This window comes from Stylophora pistillata, chromosome 3 (assembly GCF_964205215.1).
Source record: "Stylophora pistillata chromosome 3, jaStyPist1.2, whole genome shotgun sequence".
Classification (NCBI taxonomy): Eukaryota; Metazoa; Cnidaria; class Anthozoa; order Scleractinia; family Pocilloporidae; genus Stylophora; species Stylophora pistillata.
In genome coordinates, this window is record NC_142521.1 from 45,290,965 (window position 1) to 45,300,964 (window position 10,000).

Below are 10,000 nucleotides of genomic sequence, written 5' to 3' on the forward strand. Positions count from 1 at the left end.
TTCGGGTTTTTTCCAAATTAATTATGCAAAAAATACAGTAAAATTGAGAAACTTTAGTGTGCTAGTACTGAAGGAGGATGTTTCGTAAGAAATCGGGGATGTTTTTACTTGAAAATATAATTCATTTGATTTTTAGTCATGGCACTTTCAGGAGCTTTGGTTTAATTTTAAAAATTACAAGATTTTTTAACAAAGTACTCTCAAACACTTGTTGCAAAAAGCGAAAATTCGAGCAACTTCAAGCCTTCAAAACGCGTCTTGGTATGTGAGAAATCATGTCAAAATGCATGCTGGCACAAAGTTTGGTCCTTATACTAAAATAATATGAAATAAAAAATTTGGGTAATTCAGAAAAGTGCCGGCAAAATACAAGAGTTTACGACGCAATGTAGCCAAGGTCATGAATTTGCATGATACAAATCAGTTCTAGAAATCGTACTTGGGAGCTACGAAGTAAACAAGATAGTCAAAGATGGTTAAAACAATTATTTGATATGGAGATGATATGAAATTATACTATAAAAAATCCATAGACATTGCTGAAGAGGACTGTAAATTGATGTGTAGATACGAAATTTTCTGTTAATTTGAATTGCAGAAGACTGTTATTGTTGACTCGCTATTTCAACAGCACTACTGACCTACACCTAATTATAGATAAGGGCCGCTGTATATTTCACCATTTTTGTTGACTAGGTGTTTATTATCAACATTATTCTTAGTTGAATAGCTACGTTTACTGTAACTGCGATAATATTTCTTTTGAAATATCTTGCATATCTTGAAAAATGTTGTGCGAGTAAACAAAGTCACGCAACACCGCAAGCTTCTGCTTTGTAGTTTTTCACCTAAGATAACAGCCCAACTATTTTTTTATGCTATTTACTCTTATCTTTTTCGGAAAAAGGGCCACATTTCTGTCACAAAAATTGATAAAAAGGACTTATGTCACGGTAACAATTATACCGTGTTGCAGTCTGGGCGATAATTCTCTATGATGTAATCACGGTCTTTTTCTTTAAGGTAAACACGTGCGAGGTTTTTCACAGAGCATAAAAAGAAAACGATGTCATTCTGTAGCTTTGCTTCTCTTCTTGGGGGGGGGGGGGGGGGCTTGTGGTGCAAGTTCTGGGATTCGTGTAGTGACTAGTGTTAGACAGTCTCGGGGAACGCGAAACTGTTCCCCCACGCAAAAGAAGATTAATGACATCAGTTTACTGAACAACTTCAGATTTTATCCTGGTGGAATGAGGGTGTGGTAGACATTTGATAAAGACCCCAGCAAATGCATCTCTTTGGAAGGAACAAATGGTAAAGTTTACGTTATATTCTCTTCCCAGTTTCTAGCTATAATGTAGCATGATCTCTCTTTAGTTTTGAGACTGAAAAATTCAGCGAGGGAAAGCTTGAAATCAAGATCACTTGAAAACATCAAACCTGGCGCCAGTTTTTGTTATAAAAATTTATTTCAAGTTTTTTTATTTCGAACGCTATACTGGAAAAAGAAACTTTTACTTCATTTAGGTAGCAGTGCACAAGCTTCACCTAATGCTATTTTCGCTGTGGGAAACGCACCAAATCTCGCTCTGGACAATTTCTAGGTGTTTGATTTTGTCGTTAATCATCTTTCATGTTATTATTTTCCACAGAACGCCATTACCAAAATATTCCCTCGGCGAATTTAAAGAGATCGCCCCAAGGTGAAAACTTAAAGAGCCTACTAAGTGAAGCCTACTGACCGTGAAGCGAAAGGCGATGTTCAAGTGTTTCCATGTCCAAAAGAAGGCGGCACGCGTAGTTTCCAAAGGCATTCTTCTCTGGAAAAGCACCTCGCGTTCGGAACATGCACAAAGACGGTTGAGAGGAAGACATTTCTTGATAAAGCGAAGGTTAAATATGCCGCAAGGCTCGAGGAAGGTTCAAGTTCCGTGCCAACTATTCCTCTACCTCCTGAAACCTGTCCTCGTAGGACTGAAGGCTTCGCTTTCAAACAAGTTAAGAAAGCTTACCGGTTTAACGAAAAGCAACGAGAATATCTGACTGTTAGATTTACCATCAAACAAGAAAGTGGCAAAAAGGTCGACGCGGAAATGGTTGCAACAGAAATGAGAAGAGCAAAGGGTTCGAAAGGGAAGCGCTTGTTCAGTGTCTCCGAGTTTTTGGCGACTCAACAAGTAGCTTCATTTTTTCCAGAATGGCACCAAAAGTGAAACAGCAGACAGCCCTCTGCGCACAAGCTGTAACTGAGGAAGATCTGGTTGCTATGGAAGAAGAGTTTAATTTGTCAAATGCTAAGGAGTCTATTTTTGAGCAGTTACATTAAAATGTAACCTGGGGTTGATCAGAGAAAAAAGACATCTTACATCGCTCTGCTCGAAGACCTTGTTAAATGCTGCTCATGCAGTGCAGTTTAACAGGCAAATGGCAAAAGGCTGCATCAAAAAAATTGAGTTTTATATGAACGTTGATATAAAATGGGGGCCATGGAGCATATTTTAGATCGGAGGAGCTATTTTAGTTTACACGTAGTGTGAGCTCATTGACACCAACTTATCAATGAGGGTCCTGGGGCCTCCCCTCCCAGGAGAGCCTCCTTTTGTCTGTTTCTTAGTACGCCTTTCTTGGTTCAGAAAGACTGCTAGATAGGGTGTCCTGGGATATGCTCCCCCCTGCAATTTTTGAAATATAGAGCTTCTGAAATCACCGGAAAAGTGGTTCAGTCCTAGGAAAAATTTGTCAACTTTTTTTAATTACAAAGATTAAAATAAGTAATAATGATAATAATAAATTGTTCTTGGTGGGACTACAGCCCACTCAACCCCATAGCTCCGCGGTCACCGTATTAAAGGCGCAAACCGGAAATGAAAAAGTCCCCTTCGAACCGCACTTGGCAGTCAGCCTGAAGTCAAACAGGATCAGGCCGGCGAGATGTTGTTCGATAAAGACTCATTAAAGAGTTTATACAAATAATTTAAAACGAGATATATAGGACTGGATGCTTTAGAATGGAGTTTTGACGAAATAAAGGATCGTGTCCGCTTTACCCGGCAACTTCACCTTTGATCCAACGTGACAATTGTCACGCAATTGAAACATTTTGCTTTTCCTCAAGACAGTATCGAGATAAAAAACAAAAACCTCATTGGCTTGAAAAGAATCAAACGCTATTAAATACTGGTCATTATTCTTCTACATTTTATGCTGAAGCCGTCAAAAGAGCCCTTCCTACACCAGAACTGTTAGGCGGTACGATTTCTACAACTGATTTGCATCATACAAATTCGTGACCTCTGGCCACAGTGTGTCGCAAAGCTTTATGTTTTGCCGGCACGTTTCTGAATTACCCAAATTTTTTATTACATATTATTTTAGTATATGGACCAAACTTTGTGCCAGCATGTAGTTTGACATGATGCCACACATGCCAAGACACGTTTTGAAGGTTTGAAGCTGGTCAATTTTTCGCTTTTTGCAACAAGCATTTGACAGCACTTGGTTAAAAGATCATGTAAATTTTAAAATTAAACCAAAGCTCCTTAAAATGCCACATATAAAAGTCACATTAATTATACTGTGAAGTAAAAACACTCCCGATTTCTTACGAAACATCCTCCTTTAGTACTAGCAAGCTAAAGTTGCTCAATTTTACTGTATTTTTTGCATAATTAATTAGGTAAAAACCCGAGTTTTCGTTTTTCTCCATTTCCTCGGACACATTTTATTTTTCAAGCTTTGAAATATTTTTTTTGAATATATCTCCCTAAAGGAGTTTTCCAGGCAAATTATCAGAATTTTCGATTTTTTTAGCCTGGCCAGCAATTCTCGATATTTACAGTCACGGCCTCTTAAAAACAAAGGAAAAGCTGTATTCGGTCGTTTTGTACCTAACTTTCAATTCAGTCGATTCGTCGATTCCTAATAAGCATTCATCCGAAACACAGATCTTGATTGTTGTGTACGACAAGTCAGTGGAGTGAAACAAGAAAGATACAAGCAAAATCCTATTGTGTATTCTTGTCACCTTCTTAAAACAAAAACCCTTAAACATTGCATAGCACAAGTTAATTGTGATATTTTTAACCTCTTTCTGTCTTTTTTTACCGAGTTCAAATCTTGTCATCTTTCTTATTCTATTTACAGAACATTTTATTTTTTTTTAACAAAAATTTTTAAAAAAAATGGGAGCTTCAGGTATCTCCCTCCAGAATTATCGAATTGCTTTCGCGTCCACTCTTCCCATTTTGAACGAACGACAAGAAACAGCCCGTTCAACTGATCGTCGGCTTAATGTCTTTCGTGAACCACCTGATATCAAATAAAACTGAATTTCAGACAAGTCACCTGGAGAAGTAAACATATCTCGATATTGAATGCATGGTATTTGTGCACAAAGAAAGGCAATAATTTCGCAAAGAGTGATGTTCGCTAACATAATGGTTTTATTTTAGGAGATAGTAATCTTCATCTTATATTTTAAGACTATATACCTCTTCTTTCAATTCTCCTTTTTTATTTTGGAGTGCTGTTACTTTGTTGCCCGTTTTCTTTGCTTTGACTTTCATCGCTCTGGAACGCAAAAAAAAAAAAAAAACACCAGTTACGCAAGCTAATAGTTTAGTGCTTTCTTCGATATAAAGAATAACAACTACCACTTACGTGTCTTTTTTCGGCATGACCGGCTTTTCGGGAAAATACTTAGAAGAAAAGAGTAGTAGTTGTTGTTTAACAGAAGACTGATGTTTCCAGTCTTCGTACCGACGAGTAATTAGATGGTTAACGATTCTTTTGCCGGCATGAATTCACATTTTGCCTTTTGATGTTGTTTCATAAATCATTTACGAAGCAATTTTGGATAAGGAAATCAGCATTTCAAATTTCATTGAACTCAATCTCATCGTTTTTATTTTCTTTTTCTCCGAAAGTTAACTTTGTGTTTTTGAGTCTGCAAGGAACTCAGAGTCTTCATAAAAAAATATAAAGAAGAGCAGAGATCGGTTAAATTATCAGCAGCATGAAAAAAGTCAAAATGCCTTTATTCAGCGTCTTTAAAGGTATTTCATTGGCATACATTGAAAAACGAAAGTGGGAACTACTTTATTCCCAACTAAAACCAGGAAAGAGAAAATAGCTACCTAATAACATCACACTAAGGATATTAAAGACGGAAGATCATTACAAGTGTCTCGTCAATTCAGAAATACGACTGCCGCGAAGAACAATCGTCTGTCGGAGAAGGGGACTCTTCACTTTTATAAGGATCGAATTACATGCAACAATCACGGAAGACCTTTGCGCAATTGCGATATCACAGGCGAGGAACAATTCCCAGTACAAAGGCCGCAAATGCAATGTCTTAAGAAAAAAATTAACTATTTGTTTTGAATAATAGAGTAAATTAAGAAAACTGCCAAATTTTCCTCTAAACGAGATATTTCAAAATTGAGACAACCCTGTCCCCATCAATAAGTTTGACATCGACGTGGGTAGTCACCGAAATTGACATTCTATTTATCTTTTGATGCGTGCCAGAGTATGGTGTATTAAATAATTGATCTCCTCGGTAAATAAATATTTTCTGAAAAATTTATTTTCTTGCTTTTATTTCTCAGCTGTTTATTAATGAAGCAAAATTTTTTGCGTCTCTTTTCTTTTCATGACAGTAAACGGAAGGGGAATGGTCAGCACGAATTGTGAGTTGCACAACGACAAGAAGATGCCCTGACTGCCACTGTACACCGAAAAAGAAAGAAGAACGGACATTGTTGCCATGCGTGCGTCATTTTATTGTTCACCGTTTTCCGGTAGAATAAACGTGGAAATGTGCGGGTGGCTCTCAAAATTTGTAACACATTATCTCGGCAAACAAAATTTGATCTGTGCAATTACTTTCAGCTCTCAGTTGTTTTAGAATCAGAGTATATCAGACGTCAAGCTACATCTTCTCTTTACACTAAAGAATAAAAAGTGCAATTATCACGCTATTTTTGGCAAAGTGTACTCCCGAAGAAAGTTAGATACAGCTTACTGACAAAAGGAAACTTCCCGCCATAGTTTCGAGAAGAACAAAAGCTGTTTTTGCTTTTTCTGTTTATTGAGGTTTTTATTTGAAGCAGTTTTGCAGTGTTTGAACTCAGAGTGTAGTGTCAGTTTTAAAATCGTCACGGTATTGTGTGGTTTAAGTCTTAGGTGATCAGCGTATTTCAATCCTCAGTAAGAAAACTTAAACTTTCTCCTCTCCAGACAGAGAGTTGCAGTTCGGATAACCATCGTATTTCTGAACAGCGGGAATTTACGATTTGAGGACTCCATTGCCCCTGTAAAAGATTTTAGGGTACATCTCCTGTAAAAGGCTTCTTCTCCTGCTTTGGTGACTCGGCGAAGGAAACAGCAGGTGAGAACTGAAAACCATACTGACTCGTTCTTTTTTTTCATTCGTGAATGATAATATGGCCATCAGTTAACTAATTTCGGTGGATTTCTATGGCTGACAATTCCAGGAATGCATCTCACAACATCACGATCTTTGAGCCCCTTGGTCGCTTCCAACCTCCTCTTGCATTCAATGGCTTTTTGTGCTCACCAATGAATATCTCGCCATTGTCATCCTTAACATAATCATCATTATCATTATATTTGTGAACGAGCGCCAGCAAGAGAGCCTTTTAGATCTTGCTACAAATTTAAACTCTCCACAGGTTCACAAACGGGACAAACCAAGCCATTTAAGGGAAAGGTAAGCCGTCACTAAGGTTCGCATAGGTATAAATACAAGAAAGTTTAAAGAAAGCTAATCCCCCAGCTAATCTTCAATTGGACTTAACACTTGTTTGCTACATCTATTTTTCTGCGGCAATTGTTCAGTATTACTGGTCAGTTTGAAATAGCTCCACATTCCAGCAAGTCGAAGAAACTTAAACGGTAGTCCTTGTTCTTTCTGGATTGATTAGCTAAACGTTTTTTCTCGTAAAGCAAAAGGGATGTTCTTATTCTATTTGTTTTTGTAAACCGTTACGCTGTCCTTCGTGTCTAGATTATTTGGTTGCCGTGAAACTAATTCAGGTGGGACTCAATGGCTACCAATTCCAGCAAAGCTTGTCTTAATATCACAACCCTCAAGCATCAGAAGTCGCATCCAACCTCCTTCTGTATTCCATGGCTTGTTGTGCTCAGTACTGAATGTCTGGCCATAGTCATCCTTAACATCATCACCATTACTGTATTTGTAAAACAGAGGCAGCTACGCCGCCGGAGTACATACTTGATCATCCACCTGGCAATGGTTGATTTGTTAGTCGGAGCAGTATCAGGGCCGATGCAGATTCATTTAGGCATGGTTTGGTGTTACGGAGAGCTGGAGAGTTATGATGTAACTTATTTCAGAATACGTTTAGCAATAGGTCCTTTTTTCTCCTTTGCATCTCTTGTTAATCTCACTTTCATTTCGTTGGAACGCACGCACGCAACATATCGCCCTTTCAATCATCGTTTTATCAGGAAATGGGTTTATGGATTGATTATCGCTTTTATTTATTTGTCAACAATATGCAAGGGTGCAATAGAAGGACTAACCGATTGGCCGTTTAGATACATCTGGGTTTTTTCTTCTTATTTCATTCTCCTTGTCGTCATTTGTGTATGTTACATTTCCATTTATATCAAAGTTCATTGTAGTCACCATCCTCAACACCATGGCGCAGCCGGTCTGAGGGAACGGAAACTAACGAGTACTTTATTTTTTGTTACCTTCGCATCTATATTATCTTTTCTACCAGTAAATATTTACAGCGGAATTTCCCTTGATATCGTGGCCCTTTTAAAATTTCCCTCTCATTTTCAAATTTCCATCACTACACTAACATTATTCTTGGCCAACTCGCTAGTAAATCCTTTAATCTATGTGGTGCGGATGCCAGAATTTAGGGCAGGTATATTACAAATGGCTGTCTACAAGAAGTCGCAAAACCGTTTAAATCCAATCGAGTTTCCACTTCGTAATCTTTAGTTCAGGCCAACACTTCTTTTGCAGTAGCTTTGATCCAGTTGATCCAAAAATCATAAATACAGTATGGCGATTCAAAGAGCTGTACTTTTCAGTATCACTTTTTAATTAAGGAAATTTCGAATATTAAATTGGAACGATTTGTGATCTTCCTAACAAAATCACTAAAATATTGCAAAGCGCAAGTCAAGTGTAATATCTTGAAATAGAACAGTCTATTTTTTATACTTGTCACTTTCTTCAAAGTAACAGCTGGTGTAACTGTGATTTTTTTTCTCCCTTCGACATTACAGGTAGTAAATTTGTTTATTCTCGATGATTTATTTATTCTATTTTTACATTAAATATACTGGTACTTTTCATAGAAAACATACTCTGTTAGTATGTATACGAAACGACTCCACTGACTTGATACGGATCGACCTAGCTAGGTACGAAATAACTGGGAACGAAACGACCCTAGGTACGAAACGGCTGGTAACCGAAAAAGCAAGGAATTATCAAACAGAACCTAAAAAAACTCTATTCAAGTATCTAATTTCCTAAAAAAAAAAATGTTTGCGCTTGTTAATTTCTCTCTTTTGAGTATATATCATTTTACTCCTGGGAATATTTTAGTCAACCTTAGTAAATTGCACGCATGTACCCTTTTCACAAATAAAAAATAAACCAGTGAAAAATTATCATCATGCAAAGATAAACTCTTGTAGCAGCTCCACTTCGGCTTTAATCCTCAATTTTTAATAATCCTCAATTTTAATTAAACCTCAATTTTAATAAAACTGGAACATTACATCAAATGCAGACCCTCCGATTGAGGGTGTAACAGAACAAAACGTCAATCTATGTTAAGATAAAGATAAACTCTTGTAGCAGCTCCACTTCGGCTTTAATCCTCAATTTTTAATAATCCTCAATTTTAATAAAACTTCAATTTTAATAAAACTTCAATTTTAATAATTCTGGAACATTACATCAAATGCAGACCCTCCGATTGAGGGTGTAACAGAACGAAACGTCAATCTATGTTTCGATAAAGATAAACTCTCGTAGCAGCTCCACTTCGGCTTTAATCCTCAATTTTTAATAATCCTCAATTTTAATAAATCCTCAATTCTAATAAAACTGGAACATTACATCAAATGTAGACCCTCCGATTGAGGATGTAACAGAACGAAACGCCAATCTATGTTTACAACAAGCTGGATCAAACAGACATTCTGTATTAAGGATCATTAGGTAAAGGACCTCATGGGTGTCCACTTACTTGAACAGGTTTATTGCTGTAGGGACAAGATGTGACGAAAAGTTTTCGCGTCCAACTGGAGAAACTGAACCTTCGCGGACGGCACAACAATAGCTGGGGGAAATAACTCGGTAGAGACCACTCGGCAGCGAGAATGGAAACTCGTCACGATTTCCTGGTACACGGAGATCTCCTTCGAGCGAGCTTGTACGGACGTAAAGGATGAGACAGCGTTTTGGTTCCACAGTAAACTTTATTCTAGGTCAGGCCAACAAGCGATTTGACCTCTAGCCTCTTCAATTTAGTAATCAAGGATGTAATCATCAAAACAGTACAAGGTAGCTGTTTTTAAACTAACGGGTGTGAAGTGCTACCGTTATCCAAATCGACCACATTTAAACAGCATAACTAAAGAAGCGGTAGAGATCTCTTTGAAGTTAAACGAAAACTACTTAAATATTCCCAACTCTTTCTACGACTAAACAATTTCAAATTAAAAGGACGGATGTAATAAACTCGAGGCCATTAAAAATAAGAAAATTTAGGTGAGAATTCACCGCTCTGGTATAGAAAATATACCCATGGAAATTGCAATGAGGCAGCTTACAAAAATAAAATGAAAAATACAATTAAAAGTTTCCGCTTATCTTAGCAAGGTTGGTGTTAAGTTTGATCGTAAATAATAAAATTGAAGTTACGAGTATAAACTCAGCTGCCAACTACCATAAGAACTCATTTTGCGGGAAAGACCATTA

At 37.2% G+C, this 10,000-nt stretch overlaps 1 protein-coding gene across 1 annotated transcript; it reads left to right on the forward strand.

Moving 5' to 3' along the window:
* The first annotated feature begins 6,968 nt into the window (after positions 1–6,968).
* LOC111333456 (substance-K receptor-like) lies at positions 6,969–9,466 on the forward strand. The gene has a single exon (XM_022939024.2). The coding sequence runs from the start codon at positions 7,070–7,072 to the stop codon at positions 8,000–8,002; it is 933 nt and encodes a 310-aa protein (XP_022794759.2). The 5' UTR covers positions 6,969–7,069; the 3' UTR covers positions 8,003–9,466.
* Positions 9,467–10,000: the final 534 nt, after the last annotated feature.

Excerpts from the sequence above, each read along its gene's own strand:
- LOC111333456 (XM_022939024.2), top strand. The coding sequence starts at position 7,070 with ATGGCTACCAATTCCAGCAAAGCTTGTCTTAATATCACAACCCTCAAG.